Source organism: Cervus canadensis, chromosome 18 (assembly GCF_019320065.1).
Source record: "Cervus canadensis isolate Bull #8, Minnesota chromosome 18, ASM1932006v1, whole genome shotgun sequence".
Lineage (NCBI taxonomy): Eukaryota > Metazoa > Chordata > Mammalia > Artiodactyla > Cervidae > Cervus > Cervus canadensis.
Window position 1 is genome coordinate 33,179,624 of NC_057403.1, and position 23,296 is coordinate 33,202,919.

The 23,296-nt window shown below is 40.7% G+C and overlaps 1 protein-coding gene across 1 annotated transcript in view; it reads right to left on the bottom strand.

Moving 5' to 3' along the window:
* Positions 1 to 306: 306 nt before the first annotated feature.
* Positions 307 to 23,296, bottom strand: part of PHLPP2 (PH domain and leucine rich repeat protein phosphatase 2) — a 59,679-nt gene continuing 36,689 nt past the window's right edge. The window contains exons 10-19 of the mRNA XM_043436286.1: positions 22,232 to 22,292; positions 18,675 to 18,770; positions 17,216 to 17,371; positions 14,987 to 15,187; positions 12,235 to 12,397; positions 11,922 to 12,052; positions 10,685 to 10,795; positions 9,359 to 9,553; positions 7,749 to 7,980; positions 307 to 5,266 (exon numbers count right to left, since the gene is read on the bottom strand). Of these exons, the coding sequence (XP_043292221.1) occupies positions 4,112 to 5,266; positions 7,749 to 7,980; positions 9,359 to 9,553; positions 10,685 to 10,795; positions 11,922 to 12,052; positions 12,235 to 12,397; positions 14,987 to 15,187; positions 17,216 to 17,371; positions 18,675 to 18,770; positions 22,232 to 22,292 (2,501 nt within the window). The 3' untranslated portion in view covers positions 307 to 4,111. The remainder of the gene's footprint in view (positions 5,267 to 7,748; positions 7,981 to 9,358; positions 9,554 to 10,684; positions 10,796 to 11,921; positions 12,053 to 12,234; positions 12,398 to 14,986; positions 15,188 to 17,215; positions 17,372 to 18,674; positions 18,771 to 22,231; positions 22,293 to 23,296) is intronic.

Below are 23,296 nucleotides of genomic sequence, written 5' to 3' on the forward strand. Positions count from 1 at the left end.
AGAAATTATGGAAGACAACCAATAGGGAGAGGAGAGGGGAACAATTTAGAGGCTTACCTAGATCAGAGGTATTGTGAGCCAAGACCCACTGCCTTAAAGTCTAACACCAAAGCCATTAGGGCAGACATGATGGCCAGATTATCCATTTAGTTCCTCTGTATCCTTGGTAGCTCTGTGGTTTAAGAGGAGCTGTAGATTATTCACAAGTTGAGTTCCCTTTCATCAGCTAATAACCTGCATGGAAATAAGGACCATGCTTCTTGTCTTTGGGATTTATTTAAACATATAAACCAAGTCAGAATATAATATTTCTTAATGTAAAAAATCTTTATTGCTATTTCAGCTTAAAAGGTGATCAAAAATATTTATTCTTGCCTTAACTCATAGCTTCATATTTGTCATGGAATGTGATTTCACTTATCTTCCCCTAAAGCAAGAAAAAGCAGAAAAATCCTAAAGGTGCTTTTGGTTAAGAAACTAATTCTACATACAAGTTAGAGAAAATTACAGTTTCATGCTAAAATAAAGTACTTATAAAATAACAGGTATTCCATTTTAAAACAAAGCCATGAAAAAGATATTCCATTTTATTTTATTTATTATTATTGTTATCATTATTTTTATTTTACTTTTATACAAACAATAGATTTGCTGCAACATGCTCTGGCTCATATTATTGAATTAAAAAATTTAACACATTTCAAAAATATCAAAAATACACTATAGTGAGTCTTAGGACTACAATACGACAATGATTGCACAAAACCATAAGATATGAACTCACTGTCTGGATGACCTCCACTGGCAACAGTGAGAGAAAACCCTATAGCGTCTGGGAGAAGTGCATGAAATTTAGAATACAAGGAGCTTATGTGTGATTGAATCATCACCAAATGAGGGAAACAGAGCAGGATTTACTGTAGCTGCTTTTCTCAGTGTAGGAAGTGCTTACCCAACTATGGGGCAAAAGTCACTAACTGGAGAGAAAGATTAACTTGCCTCCATGAACAGGGGAGTCTGAGAGGCCCCGCCCAGAGGGAAGTAAAAAAGTGACACAAGACAGTTCTAGAGTGATGCTGCAGACATCACTGAATGGCTTGGAGACTATTTAATAATTGGTATGTTTATCGACAACCGCCAAGTGCTCCCTTGTGGAGGTCTCTTCATTAGTGATTATTGAGTAGACAGAGGAGGGGAGCCTGTGGCTTCCAAGTACCTGCTTTTGCTGAGAGCTGACATGGAAAGAATGGCATCATCTGATATTCAGCAGATCAGCCAAACCTAACTGGCTCCATCTCCTAGAAAATAGCACTCGCTACAAACAATTAAAATAGCACCCAATGATTACCAAGCTGCTCGTGTTGGCTCTTCTATACATCAGGAAAATGAATTCATCAACTTATTGCACATACACTCTACAGTAGTATAAGAAAGCCCTCACTTGAATGAGGAGTAATAATTCAATGACTCTATGGTATCACGGTAGCTTTATGGACATACTAGCATTCAAATTTTCAAATACATTTCCAATCCATCTGGATAAGAAAAATACCATGGCTGCCAAGACTTGTATAGTTTTCTTTCTTCCATGGGACTCCTGGACTGCTCCCATAAGCAGGAGTAACATTCTTTCAGAAACTCTCTTAAACAACTCCATTAAATGGGAGGTACACACAGTGACCTGAGAATCGTGCAGAGGCTGGGACCTCTGGGCTAGAGATCAATGGGCCTCTGCCCACCTGGGGAACGCGTCCTCTGGGTAAAGTCCTAGGAAGCAGATTACATTCACCTGGAGACAGATTACTGGCTTTTACCACCTGACAACCTAATCAGCTCACACAGGAAGTGTAAATGACTTCATAGGTCAAGAGGGTTCTGTGTATTTTTGGTGATGGGCTATGGCCTTTTCATCCTCTGTTTTAACAAATAGTAATTATAGAGGGAAATGAATCAAAGGAAGTTACAAGAAAAAGAGCAATCAGTTTTGGTACAGCCTATATTTTCATACAACCTAATGTTTCCTGAACATAAACCTGGGACATAAACATAAAAGAACACTGGGAATTTGAAGGTTCTTCTGATTAAAAAGTAAATACATTTACTTTTAGTTAAGCAGTTTCATAACTGGGCTTTGTAGTGGTTCCAATTAGCGTAGGGTGGGAAACAGACAAGAAACAGTTCACAGATAAAGGACAATTTTAAAAAGACTATTAAAGTGGTTTCGTCCCAAAATAATTTTCATCACTATCATCTTGGGTTTTCCCTTCATTTTTCCTTCATCCCCCCCACCCCATTTTCCCATAAAAAAATAAGGCGGCAACACACTATTGTTCCCATCTTTCTTACAGCACCTGAACTTTGTATGAACCATATTATGATCCCCACTTCAAATCAAGACCTGAGTTCTAAAATTTTTCAGTAGCTAACAAGTAGTTTGACACAGAAAAAAGTGTTCCTGACAATTTGGGGACTCAAATTCATATCTTAGAGAGGCTGAACACCAGACACTCATTGGTATGGAATCCTCCAAGAGTGTGTACCCCACTGACACATACACATGGGTACAGGCCTCTGAGAAGATGAGGATACCTAACTATCTGTGGAGAGGTCATCTGGTTTTCTACTACTGCTTCAGCAAAATAAAACCCCCAACATATGTATGTATAGATCAACCCTATCTTTAACATTTCATGTCTCATGAAACAGATTAAAAATGATTCTACTCTATTTTCTTTTTAATTGTCAAAGTATTCTAAAAATTCAAAGCACATTCCCCACTGGGTAAAATTAAGCAATGTCAAAACTTTGTAGGAAAAGGCAATGGAACAGAAATACAGAAGGAACTGCATTTTGCTAGGCTTACATGGGATGTGCAAAAAAAAAAAAAAAAAATCAGTAAACCAGGTTTTCTGTAAGCTTAGGATTTTCTCAATCAAGTTTTTCAGAAATTGAGCCCAGTACTGTGAAGCCATGTGAGGTGGATAAGCATTTTCAGAAGACTCTGTTAACCATTAAAAGTTGAAACTTCAGCTCACTCCTAACATTTTAGAAAACCATCTCTAGGCTCGAGAATGAGAGAAGGAACTTGTCTAACTGGAAGCTCCATCCATCCATCTGTTCTCATTCAGCCTCAGTCTGTTCAGAGTCGTCTGCTGTAACTCAAGTTTACTTGGATGTGAGCAGCAGCAGCAGCCTTGGCCCTGCGTACTAGGAGGCTGACTGCCATCTCCACCTCATGTTACGGAAAGACGCCAATCCCCAAATGCTTCTCTTGTGATCTTCTGGGAGATTCCTAGCAGTTATTCTCTTTTTGTGACTTGGGGGAAGTAGTCTTGTTCCTCACCCCTTCCCCGTCTTCATCCCCCAAAGAAGAACTACTCCCCTGTTTCTCAGGAACTTTCACAGTCTGACATCCAACAGTCCATTTCCCAGGGCCCTTCCTCGTACCCTCACAGCTGGCCCCAACTCCCGATGATCATCCTGCCTATGGACAAAGGATCTGGGCTGCCTCTAAGAAGATTGGCTCGAGTGCAGATTTGAAAATAAAAAGTTCACAGTCAGTGGAAAGTGCTCTCATTACATCACAAACATAAGTTATCTGTTTGATTGGTTCTACATTTCCAATAAACATCATTTCAATAGGCTGTATTCTCGTAGAGAAGAAGGAAAAGCCATGTGACTAGTCACATCACATCCCATCAGGTTGAGATAGAAGGTGATTTCTCTGTCGCAGAGATCCATCAGCAGCAATCAGTAAAAGGAACCAATCTTCCTCCACAGAAATAGTCCCTCTCCTGCCCAGGCAGGCAAATTCTCATAATTATCCTAGGAGAGAAAGGGTTAATGGCAGGTGGTAGGACTGATACAGAGTAATGCCTGCCTGCTCCCCAGGAACCCTGGGGATCCCGATGCAGGTTAAATGTGAAACTTAACACTGATGGTGTTGACTAGCTTATCCAGAGCAAGACCCTGACAGCTCTCACCATTTCCACCTCCGAGATCCAGCCTCTTCTCATCTGTGGTTTAGAGATACAGAGGCAGAACGCCCCTGGCAGGGTCCCCTACCCTACACCATGCAGCCTCGTGCGATGCCATGGCCCCTGGGGGAGGACTACAGCGCCGTGTCAAACTCCTCCGAGAGCTCGGTCCGATCCTCTTCACTGGGCTCAGGCTCGTGCCTGCTTTCCTGATGGTGTTTCATTTGTTCCTTCACTTCTTCTTCTAGGTCATGAGGTATGACAAACTGGTCCTCTGGCTCCAGCTGAGTAGGGGCAGCAAAATAGCCGGTCTTCTTCTTGGGTGCTTCGGTGGCCACCTCGATGAGGTTCAGGCTGTCTTCCAGGGGTACGATAGAGCCATTGGAGAGCTTCTTCCCATAGAGACAGGAAGTGGAGGGAGACTTCTGTAACTCCGTCCGGTCTTTGCTCACTGGCAAGAGGATGCCACTGTTCACACTGTTCTGTCTTCGGATCCCAAATAACGATCCTCTAGCACGGTCCTCGGGGCATGGGGCAGGAGAATTCTCTGGAAGGGTGGGTGAGTTCTCAAGATCCCTCCCCCGACAGCAGTGGATATCTACTTCTACTTCCACCTTGCTGCCGTTTGTTATGACCCCTTCTACCGGCTGGTCATCATCACTGTCCAGGCCATTGTCAGACTGGTTACTTGAGAAAGTCGCACAAGAGGGCTGGCGCTGGAACACCCCCGAGGTAGGTGCTGGGTGGAGACTGCAGCGCCTCTCTGGCCTCGGAAGTAAGCCAGCATCCAGGCCAACAGTGTTATGTTCATCAGAAGCAGTGGACCCCACCTCGCTGCTCACCTCTGAAGTGGACATCTCGCTACTGAACTCAGAGGCAATACCACTGCTGGAGGAAGGAGTGGTCGGCTTGGGCGGGTCCTTGATGATGGCGGTTGAAGCAAATCCCACAGGACCTGGCAGCGTGAGCCCATTCATTTCACAAGTACAGCCTTCCTCACCAATGTTCAAATAAACCACCATCGCCCCCACATTGTCCTGACAACCATAGCTCTGGGCTAATGTGCACAGCTTCTTGGCAGCTGCTAATGGGTCTTGCACATGGCGTACTGCATTGACCGCTTCTGTATATGACAAGTGTTCCCACAATGCTTTATTTCCCAGAATCAGCAGCTCATCCTGAATGGTGAGTGGAGTGGAAGATATGTGGGGCTTGGGGAGGATCCAAGGGTAGAGGTATGTACAGCCCAGCAGCCGGGTACAGCAAGTCACCCCATTCACTTTGTTGTCCTAGAGATAAGCAGAATGCAAACTTTGAGAAACAAGCAACAGTGACACACAATTTTATGTCTTTCTAGATCACAACACTTAGGGCTCTACAATAGAATAGAATTGACATGTCATATGGTTTTCTCCTAGGGTATGTGTAATTTTAAGTGGATTTACAAAAAATAAATGTGTAGAATTCCAAAAGGACAGAATATCAAATAGGTATTATACCACAAATAGTTGAGAGGCCTGAGTTAAAACCAATGAAAATCAAGTGGCTAAAAGGCACCTCCATCTCAAAAATATTTGCTCTAACATTAAGTATAGGCCTCAGCATGTTCTTAAATAGAGAAACATCTGTTAGGAAAATAATAAGCAAAACTATCATTAATTCTCCATCACTAGTATTCTGGCAGGGGCCAAAACTCAGATGGGTCACTAAAAATGACTTCTCATTTAAAAGCAGAGTTGGGGGACTTTTCTGGTGGTTCAGTGGTTAAGACTCCACACTACCAATCCAGGGGGCCCAGATTCGATCCCTGGTCAGGCAATTGGATCCCATATGCTGCAACTAAGACCCAGCTCAGCCAAATAAATAAATAACAAAGGCAGAGTTGGGACTAAAAGTTGGGACTGAAGATATTAACTGGGTAAGAGAATCTTTATAGCTAAAGTACTGAATAATCCCTGAAGTTATTTGGCCTAGAAAAGGAAAGTCTGAAATCCATGGCATAATTTACTTATTCTCTAAGGGTCATATCAAGAATGATATAATTCTAAACTCAGAGGAAAAGGAATAACCCTGGTTGCAGGCTGGGCATGTTCATCTGCCAGATGCTTCATACTGATTTCTTAAGAAAAAAACAAACAAAACCACCAAAGCCCTCAATATATTAATTTCATAGCTACAGTCATTCTTTGGGTGAAAATTCTGGCACTCTTATTTATCAGAACTTGTCACAAACTCTCAAAATTTGTAATTTTATTTTCCTCATCTGTGAAATAAAAATAAAAGCACTTCTCTCATGGGGGTTATTGTGAAAGTTAAACAAAACAATGAAAATACAATGCTTAAGCAAGTAACAGGCAAACAACACATTATAAAATTGTAATTGTCTGTATTTATAAAAATGTTTCCTACTTGTTTGACTCCCTAAGAAAAATCTAAACAGCATTAATTAAATTCTGTAATAGACTAATCAAATAAAAAGTTATCTTTTATCTTCATTTGTTCTGACTGAAAGACCCTCCTAAGATCATAGTTCCAGAATCTTCATAGCATCAACCACATTAGAAGGATAATTTTTGGTTTTGTGCTTCCTTGGATGGAATCTTTTAGACAGTACTTATTGTAAAATTCTGACAAGACAGCCCAGAAGTGGACCCACACATATAAGAGTCCACGGATCTTTGACAAAGGAGCTAAGGCAATTTGCTGCTGGGACAACTGGACATTTACATGTCCAAAAAAATAAAATCTGGACACGGAGCAACCTACACCTACTAAAAAAAAAATTAATTCAAAATAAATCACAGATCTAAATGTAAAAGACAAAACTTATAGAAGACAACACAGAAGAAAATCTAGGTGACTTTGGGTTTGGCAATGAGTTTTTAAATACACCACCAAAAGCATGACTCATGAGGAAGAAAATTAGTAAGTGGGACTTCATTAAACTAAAAACTTCTGCTCTGCAAAAGACACTACTAAAAGAATGAAAAACAAGCCACAGACTGGGAAAATATTTGCAAAACATTTCTGATAAGGACTTGTATCCAAAATACACAAAGAACTCAACAGTCAAGAAATAAACAATTAACTATGGGCAGAAGATCTGAACAAAATTCTGCTTTGCAGTAAACAGTGTTTACATGTAATTGCTAAAGTCTCTTTGAAAGCAAAAGTCCCATGCTAACTTCTGAAAAAGGAGAAAAGTTATGAAATACTAGAAACATTGATGCTTCTTTATTTAAAAGAAAAAAAAAAAAAAACAATACCAGAGTATATTCAGCCATAAACAGGAAAACTACTGTGAAACTTTGCACTTCAGAACAGGGATGTCAAACCATACAACTTTTTCTTCTTGTGTTTTGGAATAAGAAACCAGATGAAAATTAACCACCAGAATATATTCAGCCATAAACAGGAAAACTACTGTGAAACTTTGCACTTCAGAACAGGGATGTCAAACCATACAACTTTTGCTTCTTGTGTTTTGGAATAAGAAACCAGATGAAAATTAACCAAGGGGGACATTTACATTTATTTTACATGCACGGTATAAGTCTAAAGATCACAATTTAGGCTTTTTCATTTCTAATTAATTTGCTCTTTCTTTCTGCTAGTTATTAGCTGCTCATTAGATTTTCTTCTATTACTATTATCTGGATTGAATACAATTTACAAGGCTTGATAGGAAGAAAATGGACTTTCATTGTTCTATGTAGAATAGCATTCATTAGATTTGAGGAGTAGAAGTCACTGGTGGAGAGTAAGATTTACCTCTGTTATGATGGCTTTTTGGTCCTTCACCCTCTGAGCCTCCTCTGGGTCCTGTTCCAGGCTGAAGACTTTAGAGAGTGGCACTGGCTTCCCACCTCGACACAGGACTGCTTGGCATGTGCCAACATTAGCCACAGTCAAACTAAAGCTACTCGTTGGATCGGCAGTGTCAGGACGAATATAACAAAGCAGAGCCGAAGAGCCTAGTTTCTGGCCAGCCATTCCTAATTTCCTGTTTAGAAAGAAAAGAAAATGAAAACACGGCAGTTTTAGAAGAAAGCAGCGGTCCTTCATATCCAAGGCTTCCTTGTTTATCTGTTGACCATGAACCCACCTCACCCTCATCCATCTTGATATGAGTGATGATGGTGAAGACGGCTTTGCCTTCTACTCTTAGCTAAGAAATTTTACCAAAAGGGTGGCGGCAGAGAAGACAATGAAGAGGCAGCTTTCTCTGCTGCTTCTGATTGATCATAATCTGCAATAACCTAACTCAGTGGCTTCCAACTGAAGCAAATCAGAATCACCTGAAGTGCTTGTTAAGTTTCTCATTCAGTGGGGAAGGGGTTGGCCCAGTAATCTACATTCTAACAAGTTTCTGGTGATGCTGAGGCTTCTGGTCCTAGAACGACACTGAACCACTTACTTGGGTTGTAAGTTCCCAGAAGGAAGGCCCATAGTTTTCCTTGTATTTCTCCCATGCACATGGTGTCTACCCCCAACCTCCAGCACTTGGTACACAATGCTAAACACAGAGCAGATGCTATTAGAAAGATCTGGTTTCAGATTCCAGCTCTCCCATTTATGGGCTATAGATCTTCAGCAAGTTAATGCTCCAAGAAATTTTTCCGATTAAAATACTCACCTCCTTGGCTTACTTAGAAAATTAAAGATACAGTACGGAAAATGCTTGGAACTGTGCCCAGCTCTTGGGAAGTGCTTCATAAATTGAGTTTCCTTTCCCAAATGCTTTATTTTGCCAAGTCCCTAGGCTCAATTCTATTACTAAAAAATAGACTTCTTTCCCAACATCTTTGTGTTATAATGACAGGTGAAACCAGCTTGGGCTCCAGGCTGTTCCATCTGAAGCCTGATTATGCAAAGGGTCACTCTCTCAGTTGTACGAATGCTTTAAGCAGCCCATCTGCTGGGCAAGATGCTCTATTAGCTGCGAAGAGATTTTCAACAGTTTGCTTTATAGGGTGTTTGCCTTTAAGTGGCTTAGGCTTCAGCGAGGAGATTAGTTGGTAAATCCCCAATAATAAGTATTTTAAAAACAAGAATCTGATGAGTGCTTAACCTCTGTAGGTCACTGACCCTTAGGAGAATCTTATAGAGGCTTACCACCTTCCTTCCCCCAAATGTACATAACACATACACAACCTATTACACATGATGTCTGGGCTTTCCAGATTCTCAGCAGCCTTTGGTTTCAAGAGAAAAAACAGATGGCTCTTTAAAGAGCCACAGTCCCCATGTTCCATGCTGATGGACAGAACGGTCATGAGACAAAAAGCAAGATCTCACCATGTTGCTGAACTTACAATTGAGACCCAGACCTTCTGGCTTAGGCAGGGCCAGGTTAGAAATTATTCAACCCACCTGCTTACCTGTGAGATACCAAGAAGGTGTTAGCCATGAAAACTGTGTCATTTGTTGACTGCTGCACCTCTTCCAAAAGCACATCCGCCATGGTACACTGGAGGAGGCGAGGGAGCTCCTCGTTCCGGTCACCATCAAACATGCCATACACAGCTCCCACCCCCTCTGCAAAGTTATCCACAGCTAGAGCAGATACACATAACCTTTCACAGAAACAGAAGAAAGAGAAAGTCAGTGGCAAAGCATTCTTCTCCAGGGAGCCTTCTTTAAAGAAGGAAGGGAATTCCCTAGCAGTCCTAGTAGTTAGGACTCACTTCCAACACAGGGAACACAGGTTTGATCCCTGGTCAGGGAACTAAGATCTTGTATGCCATGTGGTGCAGCCAAAAAATTAAAAAATAAAAAAGTAAGTGCTGATTGAGAGTGGAGAAGAATAGTGGTAAATCCCCATCTATACATGAAAAAAGTGTTATAGAAGGTAAGTAAGCAACATCTTAAAAGAGTTGATGTCATAAGAAATGGGGGAATTCAGCCACATTCAGGAGCAGTATGTATTAGCTTTGCAATGTTACAGAAGGCTAAAAAGATGTTTTTTCTCAGTAGTGATAAAGGCCTACTATCAACACCCTTCAGTCAAAGACTTCGCCAAAGTGCACACCACACTTGTAGCTCAACAAATTGGGTTATCATGTAACAACAAGAGAAAGCACACCATGGGACTCAGGAGTAGATTCGTGGGCACTGGAAAAAACCTAGTATAGGATTTGGGTTTGGCTGGATCACTTTGGGGAAAGTCTAACAAAGTGGGGGGTCATACTAGATTGGGTGCTGTCAGAAATCAGGGCTATTCTGGGACTTCCCTATTGGTCCAATGGTTAAGAATCTGCCTTCTAAGGCAAGGCGTACAGGTTTGATCCCCAGTCAGGGACCTGCCTCACGGTGCAGCCAAAAATTTTAAAATATACATATTAATAAGAGAGAAAAAAATGTTTTAAAAAAATTAAAAAAAAAAAAAGAAAGCAGGGCTATTTTATGGTTGATAATCTCAACAAATCTTAACTACCGGGAAAGAAGGTTAGCATGGGGACAAAGCTGTGACTGATAAAGAAAGGAGCAGTCACCCATCTTAGTCATGAGGTGGGATGTGAGTGTTCTGTGCACATTCATCTTGTTCTGTCTTACTGGATCACGGTCTCAGAGGAATCTTATCTGATGTTGGCATTCTGTGATTTGTTTATGTCAAACCAAGAGAACAACACGGCCTAGCTTTCAGCATTAGATCTGTTCCCAGATGTCAGGAGAAGTTTCTCAGCCTTCACAGCCATGATACTCACTTGTTTCTCTGCCCTGCCATCTCAGCCAGTCCGTGGCTCCAGAAGGTTGATGTAACTGTAGAATCAGTTGTTGGCAAAGGTTTTTGATCAATTTTCAGGGTGGTGATGTGGCTGTGGGAAGTGGAGGAAGGGAGGTTTAAACCTTACATGTGTCTCTATTTTACAAAAGCTATCCCAACAATAATTTGTTTTTACAAAATAATCTGTTGACATACTAAGACTCATTTCCAGAGAGACCTAAGAAAGTAGTATGCTGACCCACTGACCAAGAAGGAAGAGAAAGAAAGAAAAGGGGTAGGAGGTAGGAGGAAGACATGGGCCAATTTTGTAATAACTGATGCCTTTCATTTCAATGAAAAACTAAGCACAACAAAGGTATTTAAGTTTCAACCAACTGTCTACTTAGTTGAAGTATTTTGATACAGTGAAGTCTTGGTACAATGAGTGATTCTGCACTGTCTTAGATGTAACGCAATATAATCTGTGCCACCTAAATTACCTATGCCTGCTATATATCAGACCACTCAAGACAGCTATTCTCTTGCTCTCTGTACCTCCCCTGCTTGACCAACTCCTGCCTCATTCACACCCCACTCACCTGACTGACCTTCCCTCTTAATCAGACAGACTAATCATAAACTCATACAAAACGCCCCACCCCACCCCCCGACCTCCCACCACTTCACCTAGCCCTAGCTAGTGACTTTTCTGATCTTTAGATGTGAACTATCTCTACTATGACAGTTTATCAAAGGCACAGTGAGGGGGCGTGCTCCTCTGCTGTTTCCCAAGTAACCGATGCCCTCCCCCTCCACAGTAGATACTACCATGTCCTGCACACCATCTGCCGCACATGGTGGACTGTTGCTCTAGGACCTTGGTTCAAACAAGCAAGAATGCCCTACCCTTTAAACCATGAAGTCTCTGTTGCCGCCTCTGGGCTCTTTCTTCGGTCGTGAGGCTGGGCAAGTATAGCGTTTGCAGGCCTGTGGGATGCAGCCCCACACGTGCCCTGTAAAGGTACTGGGGTGTGGCTGAGAAGCAGTCATGATGCTGAGCTTGACTGCTGGATAGAACACCCAACACAAACTGGATCAAAGAAGAGAACCGAGGGGCTTTATGATCTAAGTCATCCTACAGCTTTAATAAACTGAGGTCCGCACAGTCATTATGAAGAACCACACAAGGCTGGTGGGAGTAAGAGCACACGTGGATTCAACTTCAGAAGTCTTCCTACCTAAATGTGTCCAGTGTCTTGTGTTCCAGAACCAGATTTGTATTTCCAGTCAGGTCCAGGTCTTGTAAAGTAGCAGGGAGAGCCTCTGGAATCAGGATTTCGGTCAAGTCATTGCAACTTAGGTCTACAAACTGAGAGGAAAAAGGAGAGATTAAGTTAATTCTTAACTCCCTAATGTTCAAACTCCTACTATATCCTCAAAGGGAATTTCATTTCTTCCCAAGAGTCAATTAAATATACTGTGATCCCAAGCTGCCACTTTATTAGGAGTCATACTCCAGCCATCACCTCAGGACACAGCACACAGAAGTACCTGGATCTGAGGCAACTGCAATATTTCTGGAAAAATACTGATGTGGTTGGAGTGGGCCACCAGAGTGTGCAGCCTTTTGCAGTTCGCAATGGTCGTGGGGATGGTTTTAAGCTTGTTACCACTTAGGTTCAGTTCCTCCAACTGCTCCAATTTATTTAGTTTGCTGAAAAAGAAACAACAAAATACCATACTGTACTTAAACAAGCAGCTGCCAAGCAAGTTCTACAGCAGCCAGAGTATAGAGGGGACCAGCCTGTGGCCTGATAACTGGCCAGAATGAACAGCCACCACGGTGAATGAATGTTCCCACCGAGCCTCAGCCTCATCTGCCTCCCTCTCAGTGCACTTTGAGGGCTGGAGTGTCCCATGGTTCTACTGCAGCTGCTGGATCTTCGGGGCAGGAACATCTTCCCAGGGTTAACTAGTCGACTAATTATGGTACTGCTTTGCCACTAACTAGTAGCAAAATACTGGGTAAATAAGTGTCAGTGGACATCAATATCCTCAGCTATAAAATAAAAAGTTGTACTAAGTTATCACTAAGATTCCTTTCAGTTTTAAATTTCCACAGTTATTCATAACATAATCCAGCTTCCATAAACATTTATCGAGTGCTGAGCATAGATACAACCCCGTGCCATGGGCTGTGATGCAGGCCATTCACACTATCCCACTGCAGTAAGCCAAGCTTTCTATGCAGTAAGCAGAATAGCTTCAGAGGGCCTAACACCTTTATCTAGATTTTAAAAAACTGTAAAGAGAATAAACTGCTGTAACAGAAAGTTTGTTATTGCTGTTTACTTGCTAAGTCACGTCTGACTCTTTGTGACCGCATGGCCTGTAGTCTCCCAGGTTCCTCTCTCCATGGGATTTTGGAGGCAAGATTCACTACAGTGGGTATTCCTTCTCCAGGAGATCTTCCCGATCCAGGGATCGAACCCACGTCTCCTGCATTGCAGGTGGATTCTTCACCACTGGTCTACTAGGGAAGCCCACAACAGAAAGTTTAGAAAACAAGAAAAATAAATCCACAGAACCACCACCAATCTGAAAAAGTTATTTTCATTTTGCTGAATTTCCTGTCAAATTTTTCATATGTAGATTTTATATTAAATCTGCCCTTTTCATATATCACAGATAATTTCCATGCTAGACTACTGATAAATCCTTTGTAATAATTAAGTTCCGTGAATTAAAATTGTTTTCTTACTACAAAAGTAATACTAACTGAAAAATATTAAAAAAATAAAGCTGAACATTAAAAAAACAAAAACAAAAAAACTTTCAATCCCATGACCAGATTTAATCTCTGATGACAATTTGGTGGTGAGTATTCTAGTCCTTTTTAATGCATGAAACCCTATTTTTTTTAAATTAAAACATGATGCTTATTACATGTACTGTTTTATAACTTTTAAAAAAACTTAATCATATATATTTAAGGTGTTCCCATGTCCAAACCTCATGCTTTTCTCTTACACAGAGACACAGCATCTATATCTCAATCAGACTCTTAGTGGGCACCCAGAACTGTGCTGGATTCTGAACACAGTCCAAAGGAAACAGAAGCCTTGGACTGTGCCCATGCAATTATAATGCTGTTCAGGAGATGACAGCAGACTTACAATTCAGGTTAGAACACACATTTTCCTTGAAATTCTGCTCTTGAATTCCATTTAGTTTTATTATCTGTATTCAGATTACTCTAGTCCAACAGTAAGTGTCTTCAAATTAGGGGGACTTCATAAGTTTCAAGAGTATTACATCTGGTATTTCCCAAGAGTTTCATAAACTCGTATAACTTATCAGTGGTGCGTCATTTTCACTTTATCTGAACATACTTGAGGTCCAATGAACTAATCTGCTAGGATTTCAAGAGATCTATCACATCTTGAAATTAAGACTGCATTCACTTTAAAAGCTATTGCTCAAGTTCTTACAAGGAAGCAATCAAGTTTATTGCACTTGTCTTCTGTAAGCTCCAAATATTTTATAAACAATCACAAAAAATTACAATCTCTACGTTTTTCGTGTTTAACACATTTCTAAGAAAATTTGTAAAACAAAATAGAAAAAAAATAGTTTTCAAATTGTATCAAATATAATTTTATGATATATATATAATTTCACTCAAATTATATCAAATGTCATTTTTCTGTGTTTAGGTTTTGAAAACATGATTTTTAATAACTACCTTCATGGATTTTTCTGGCGTCAAATTTTCTAAAAAAAATTTTTAATCAAAGGTATCTTGGAAGATACTTATTTCTCCACTGATGCTGTTTAAAACGTTGACCACACCAAATGTCTCTCTTATGTCTTATAAATGTAGCCTGGCTACATACTACTCATCTCTTCAGTGCAGTTACCTGCGCATATCTTTAACACCTGCATTTATTACACTGCACTGCAACTGCCAATATACTAATACTCATCTATTTCCCTAATTTAAATGCAAGTTCCCTGAGGACAGAGACTGCAACTTAATTATCACTGTCTCCCTAGTATGTACACAGGTCTTGACATACAGCAGACATTCAACCTATATACTAAGAATTAAACACATTTTAACCACAACCTCTGTGGTTAATGATACTTACAAAAGGGTACAAACAGACCTTCTCATTCAAGTGAGGGATCGGTAAGTTGGTCAACATAAAGCAAGAGCACCCAGTAAAAGAGCTGTGATGTAGTCTGACAAATGTGGAATCACATTACATGTCTGAAATGATCAGAGTCTGCATCTGTTTACCTTGCAGGAAACGTCTGCAGCTGGTTGTTTGCAAGATGCAGGATGCGCAGGTGCGGATGCCCCACCAGGACGGGCACACACTGGTCCGTCAGGAGGTTGTTGGTCAGGTAGAGCAGCTGTAGCGCACTCAGACTCTCCTCCCCAGCACAGGCAGATGGCAGAGACTCCAGACTATTTGCGGATGCGTTCAAGTATCTGAGACTGACAGACACATGCAAACCATCATTTCCTTTAAGGCTATTTGCTGCCTTCTGATGGGGAAACCATCATGCCATCTTAGTGTGTAACAGTGCCTTTCCATGCTCCCAAACTGATGACAAAATGACTTCCTCCAGGGTGTTTTCTCTGCTTGACTCCATGCAGTTAAAGTTCCTTTTACTCAGCTCATGCCAGTTAAGTCCCTGGGCTTCTGCACTGGCTTGATTGTAACCCAGCGTCATACTTTTCTGTCTGTGTGTCCACTGAAAGGATGCTGCTGAGTATCACATTCACAAGTATGTGAACTGTGAAGTCACCCTTTGGAAGAATTTTTGTCTGATTTTAATAGAATCATTTATTTAGCCAATCCCTCTATAATCCCCTAATAATGGGCATATTGGCTATTTCCAATTGTTTGTTATTACAAACATTGTAATGAATATATTTGAGCCCATACCCAATTATTTCTTTAGGCTACATTCCCAGGAGCAGAAGCTGTGGAGTCAAAGGCTACATTTATCTTTAAGATTTTTATACATATATTGCCAAAATCAGCTCCAGAAAGGCTATAACAAACTATACTCCCACAAGAAGGATACAAAGAATGTGTTGGCTCATACCTTTGTCAACAATGAATATTATAATTCACTTTAATCTTCACCCATCTTATAAGTAAAACATGGTATGATTTTAAAAATCTGCCTTAAAAAAAAAAAAAAAAATCTGCCTAGCACAGCGTTTGGTACATATAGAACATGCTCAATAAAAAGAGCTAATATATTATTAAACTTATGTGTTCTAAGTCATCCTCAAACTGTGTGATCTGTATGTCCAGTTAACTTTTAAGTTATTGAGGGTACTGTGTGTCTATATCTTTGTATGTCCCAAATTCTCTGTGCAGAGATACTAGTAAATATTATTGACAGTTTGCTACAACCTCTAGGTAACTTCCTTACTGCAGATTCTAAGGCTGTAAACTAATTTTATTCAGATTTCATCAGAATGAAATGCATTGTAATGCATTACTAACAAATACTTGCTAACTAACAAATGTTACTGCCCTAAGACTCCATGTAAACTTTTCAAAGAGAAAATATCCTTCATGCATTTTTTAGAATTTCCAAAGATTTTTAGGAAAATCCAACCAAATATATCATACATTAAGAGATGTATAAGCTGCCAAAAGCCTGGCATGCTGCAGTCCACAGAGTCACAAAGAGTTGGACACAACTGAGCGACTTAACAACAACAAAGCTGCCAAACAAAGAACAAGCCAGACGCTTGTGGGCTAAATGCTTTTTGTACGTGTCCTGCAGCCTTATGTTAATTACTACTGCTTCTCTCTGCTTTCTCCATGTCTAAATTGAAGACAATACTGCCTTCTCCATATTGCAGAAGACTGTAATTAAAAACTAGTTTTCATTGAATGGTGACATACGTGTTAAATAAACCTGATTATGGGTATTAAAATAGGAAGATTTACTATCTATTTATTAATTTACAATGAGAAAGCAAGTAATACTTTTGGAACAATGTTGCATTTAAATGCACAGCTTTCAAAGCAGGGAGTAAAAAAGGCCTGCAGATAAAGAGTGTAACTTAATGATACCTTGGCAACGCTAAAAGCAAAAACTAAATTAACTTCAGTGGTACGTCCTTTTCTCCTAAGGCAAAAGCTGAAAAGTGCCCAAAGAAGCTGTATCAGAACACTGCAGCCTCTCTTTGAAGATCATAACTGTATTCCTTTTCTGAGACGAAAGCCTGAACCTTCCCAAGCTCTTGAAACCTGTTTACAACATCATAACTTCCCAAGTATTTGATGGTTATTTCACATTTTGAGTTGAAGCTTCCTGCCTCCTAAGACAGTGTCATATTTTATTCCATACAAACTGCAAATAAGTCCACCCATAGCCGGACTATGAAGTAAACACTCTGTAAAGACAGTTTCAAAGGTCACTCTGATGATAAGTCCAGGTAGTTTGCTTATTAGCCCATGGTCCTGCTCTTCTCAATAAAATCTATAGCACTTACTTTAAGGCCTTAGAGAAGAAAGTATCTGGCAGCCTGGTGAGCAGGTTATGCTGGACATCCAACACCTCCAGAGGGATGTGCTCCACCAGCGTGGGAAGGCTCTGCACGTGATTGTGTCCCACCATTAGTTTCCTAAGACTCAAGCTACTAAGGATTCTAAGGGGACAGAGCACAAAGAAACACCACCAACAACAACAACAAAAAAAAAACAGGCTTAAATCTCTCTTCCTGAGTCTGCCCTTGGCTATCTAACTAAAATCAGTAAATGTACAGAAATGTGTTCTTCTAGATAGTATCATCACCGACAGGTGCTTGAGCCAAGAAAGCAGCCACGACCATATGTTTACCCACCACCCACCAGGAAGTCATTCAGGTCATTCTGGGGAAAGATGAACCAATGAAAGCACACAGCCCCAAAACAAAAAGCCTCAAACAAAAAATGCAATTTGTGCCATAAATCAATTTAGATTTTAAGTCTAGACAGCACCGAAAATTCAGTGAATTTATTAACATTAATAAAATCGATTATAATAAATTAATTAAAAAATTTATTGTAACAAAAATTATGACTTATTCAGTTCTTAAAATGTGCCAGGCCATTTAACGATTAGGTTAGAAGGGTTAAGTGACTTTGGTTTGCCAAAGATCTCACATCACACGTAGTAAATGGTACAGTCAGGATTTGGATTAAGGATTGACTCCAATGCTATGTTCATATCTACTATGTACAAAGCCTTGTGTATACTTTTAAAGATTCCACTAGGTAATGACCTCACATTACACAACTTGGTACCACCCTTCACCCCCCAATGTCTGTATATTTCCCCTCCACATACAGAAACCCCACCATCTTATAAAGGTCAATTCAAACAGGTATTCTCCACACAGCATCCCCTAATTATTCAAAGTTCTGAATTTTTAAGGCATGTTATTTATACAGCGCAGTGGCCAAAAGTGAGGCTCTGGAGTAAGAATGACTACATTTAAACGCCAGCTCCTATCACTTCCTAGTTAAGTGCAACATTGGACAAACTATCTAACCACTCTAAGCTTTAGTTTCCTTATTTGTAAGATGAAGATAACAGCACCTATAAAATAAGGTTAACACAGGATTAAATAAGATAATGAAAGTAAAGTTCTTAGAACATTGCCCAGCTCATAACAAATCACTCAATACAAATGTTCTATTATCACTAACAAGTCACTGACCTCTGCCAGCAACTCTTGTTACATTGTATCACAGTTATCTCTGCACAGGTCACCCTTACTATCTGCTTACTAAGTTCCTTGCCGGCCAAGACTAGGCCTGACGTGTTACTGTATTCCTTACAGCACTCATGCTGCCCTGCACGCAACAGATACTCAATATTTACCAAACAGATGAATCAAAGCATCCTTGACAGGCAACCCAAATATAGGAATAATTACATACATAATATATTTATTAACACATGAATACCTCATGGGAACCTCTGTCAGGAGATTATAGCTCACGTCTAATATTTCTATCTTCTTTGCTTCACAGGCCCAGTCAGGGACACACTCTAGCAGGTTTCTGCAGAAAAGAAATAATTAAAGGGTATCATTTTGGATGAGGAGAAACTCGCGCCGTTTCACCAGTCTCTAACACATCCGCCCCTGTGCTCCCTGAGGGCAGAAGCACAATCCCCAGGGCACCCCTGGTGTGCTGCCTGGAATCCAGTAGATGCCCAATGAACGCCGCTGACAGAAAGGTGGAGAGAGAGAAAGCAGCACACACGTGTGTGATACTGGAACAACTGTGCTGCTGGCTCCATGAGGATACGAAGGCCTTTAGCACTAAAAGCACACATGTGGCGGGATGGGACAGGAGAGGGGAGGAAGCCTTAAAGGAAGATGGGGCACCACAGACGTATCTTCAAAGCTGAGGAGGATATCCCCAGGTGATGACTGGGGGAGAAGAGAAGTGAATTCTGGGGGAAAAGAACGAAAGGAATAAAAGTGAGGAAGCAAGAACAAAAGGTAACGAGTCAGGGGAAAGTGCCAGATCATTTAGAATGTGAATTCAAATCTTCAGTAGAGTACTGGCCAGATCTTCAGTCACAGGAATTTTATTTTCAGATGTTACTAAACTTCCCTAAGCCTTAAAGTCTCAACTGATGGATGGATCAGTACGACGAGGCAGAGTGAAGTAAATGCTGCAAGAGAAATGCAGATGCCGCCCTGACTACACAGTGAAGGAAGCCCTGCAAGGCAAGTCCCCTAAGAAATATGACATCTGTGGTAGAATGCTGCACAATGTCCTGAGGTCTGGCGGGCATGTCAAGTAAGAGGTGACAACATGCGCTAGAGCACAGAGGCAAGAAAAGAATAATAAGTAGTTTGGTGATGCTGGAGCGGCAAATATGGAGCAGAGTGAGAAGAAATAAGGCTGGAAAGACTTAATCATGTCTCGGAGGCTGTGACCTTATCCTGCAAGTGTAGGGGGATCACTGAAGGGTTTGTGAGCAGCAAGGAGACAATGTCAGTTTTGCACTTTAAAGAGCTCACTCTGAATACACAAGAGGTCTCACTGAGGTGGCTGTATTAGTAAAAGGAAGAGTAATCAAGAAGCTGTGAGACAATTTTATCCCGAAAGGAAATGATAACGGCCTCAATGAGTAGTGATACACCTGGAAGGGAAGGGAAAGGAGCCAGAAACACTCAGGAGGCAAAAATTAAAATGACTTAGAGATGGAGTAAACATGTGAGTAGAGCAGAGAGAAGAATCAAAAGTGACATTTAGGCTTTAGCCTAGATGACCAGAGAGGAAATCCTATCCAGAGAAAGGACTGAGAAGCTCCAAATGAGGTTAAGAATCATGAATTTCAGTGGTGTCCATCTTGAGCTGATCGTCTCACGATAAAACCAAAAGCTGAAACAGAAAACAAGACAAACTAGTTAAAGTGCTGGTGGAGGGGTGGATAATAAATCTCATTTTGCAATATCTGAGGTATTTGGAGACATGCAGGAGGAAACATCTATTATGAAATTGGACACACAGGTCTGAGGCTGAAAAAAGGGAGTCTGGACTGGTGCTCTGAGTGATGCTGACACTGAAGTGTAGTGAGATCCTGGGAGTAAATGAGATTGTGTCAAATGAGAAATGCAGTGGCCAAGGACAGACCCTGAGACAAGTTACCTTTAAAGGGCTGGCTAAGGAAGAGTACAGAAGACAGAAGAAATGGTCAGAGGGGCATGAAAAAAATCAGACTGTATCAGCCAGCCAAGAAAACAGCATGTCTGAATAAAAGAGAGCAAGGTGAACAGTGTCAATACAGAAAAGTTCCACAAGAGGAGGTCTAAAGCCAGCTGTCGTGGGGTGAACAATTGGGAACAGGAAAATGTGCCAAGAAATACAGATAATTCTTGAGAAATGTGGACAAACAAAGGGATGAGCAAGATGAAGGAACAGAATAGTAGCTAGAGGGGGTGCAAGATAATGGGAATGTTTATTTGTTAAGACAAGAGATATAAATGTGCATAAAGACCAAGAAAGACACTGAACACATGTGAAAGAAGAGAAGGAGGGGTGACTAACAGAGCAAGGTTCGGGGCAGTGGGAGTGGATGTGATCAAAGGCACAGATGGCTGGGCTGGCTTGGAATAAAGGAAAGCTGAGAATGCATATGGATCTATGTGAATTTTAGCAAGGGGGTAGGAAGCTAAGGGAGATCACCCATGATGACCTCTATTTTCTCAGTCAAGTGGGAAGCTGAGCTCCAGAGCAGAGGACATAAGAAGGGGAGGGGTCGAAAGAAGCCAAGCAATTTGGAACAGATTTGAGGACCCTGGAAAGAACTGACAAAAGAAGAAACTCCAGATGAGGCTGGAAACTGTGAATTTAGGGTGGGTCCACATGATTTTCTTCAGTAATGATCAAGTTCAGTGCGGAAGGTAAATCTTCATCCTGAACCATACAGTGGTTTTGCTGACAGGAAGATGACAGAAAGAAATGGATGGAAGAATCTAGAACAACAGCTTAATAATAATAATGATAAAGTCACAACAACAAAAGGAAACCTGGCTATCATGGCTAACATTTCTTGAGAGACTATTTTATGGAGGTACTAGGCTACATATGTTGCATTTATTGTCTCATTTAAACTTTGCGGCAACTCTGACAATATAGGACTCCATCCACTGCCCATTCCACATGCTGCTACCACTCTATACTCACTGCCCTCTTACTGCTTGTCCGATTGTCAAGACAAACTAGACTGTAAAATTAGACTGTAAAACTCAGCCACTGACTCCTGAATGCCTAACACAATGTTAAAAATGAATGAAGGAAAGAAAGCAAACCTCGTTTATGTTTATTCTTGACCACTTACAGAAGAAATAAAATCCCAAATATAATTAACATCGCTCTGCAAATCAGATTGACATGGCTCACAAGAGTAAGAGAATAACATTTTAAGTCACTCAAAACCAAGAATTATCTGATTCCAATTGGAAAAATCAATGCCCATGGAAGGGAAATAGGTCTTTGTTTGCAACTCATTATAAATCCACAAACTGTAACAATGAGTAATTCAGAGGCACCTTTCCTTTAACCAGATCAGTTCAGTTCAGTTGCTCAGTCATGTCTGACTCTTTGCCACCCCATGGACTGCAGCACGCCAGGCTTCCCTGTATATCACCAACTTCCAGAGCTTGCTCAAACTCATATCCATAGAGTCGGTGATGTCATCCAACCATCTCATCCTCTGTCATCTCGTTCTCCTTCTGCCTTCAATCTTTCCTAGCTTCAGGGTCTTTTTCAATGAGTCAGTTCTTCGCATCAGGTGGCCAAAGTACTGGAGCTTCAGCTTCAGTACTTCAACTAGATAGTATGGCCATTAAACATACTCTTTTAGCGAACCTTCTGCCTTTCTCTACGTCATCTAAATATTTCAACATATTGGGATTTCCTATACCTCAAAACTGCCAGAGTGCCCACAGACATCTCTTAAGTATAGGAATCAAACAACAACCACTCTAATGAGACACACTCACCGGGAGAGTTCTAGAGACGTGAGCAGACTGGGTACTGGATAGACATTCACTGTTGTCAATCCTAATCAGAGAACAGATTGGTGTTAGTGACATTCTCCAAAGAAGAATGTAACTCAGAGGAAACATGGAGGAAAATCAATAAAAATTTGTGTCACCTACTGAGATGAACTAACGATTAAAAACTAATAAGTAGGGACTTCCCCAGCAGTCCCGTGGTTAAGACTTTGTCTTCCAATGCAGGGCACACAGGTTTGATCTGTGATTGGGAAGCAAAGATCGCACATGCCTTATAGCCAAAAAATCAAAACATAAAACAGAAGCAATACTGTAATAAATTCAATAAAAGACATCCCTGATGACCAGGGACTTCTGTGAAGCTGAAAGTTGAGTTCTTTACTCTTGAAGTGTCAAAACCTCAAGTGTTGGTATGAATTCTTCTAGGTTGTAGAATTTAAGGATTCTGTGAACAGAACAATTCTTTTGCTCTGTTCTGTGATAGAAAGGTATTACCTAAATTTGCATTTCTTTGACTGACACTTAGTGAAATTGAGTATCTTTTCCTTTCTTCTTTAAACACAGAAAAGCAGTTACAATTGACCCTTGAACAATGTGGGGGTTACAGGCACTGACCCTCTTCTGAGCAGTTGAAAATCCATACAAAACTTTATAGATAGTGTTTTATATATATACATGTACACACACACATACATATGTATGTATGTACATATATACATACATATATGTAAATACTACAATACTACACAATCTATGATTGGTTGAATCCACAGATACAGAATCATGAAAACAGAGGGCTGACTGTAAAGTTACACGCAGATTTTTGTCTAGAGGGTTTGTCTGAGGTGCCCCTAAACCCTGCATTATTCAAGAACCAATTGTATTTACTACCGAAAAAACTCCATGTTTAAGTACACCTGTACAGGGAATTTTCTGGTGGTCCAGTGATTAGAATCCAGTGTTTTCACTGTCATGACCCGGGTTCAATCCCAGATCAGGGAACTAAGATCCCCCAAGCCCCATGGCATGGCCAAACAAAACAAACAAACA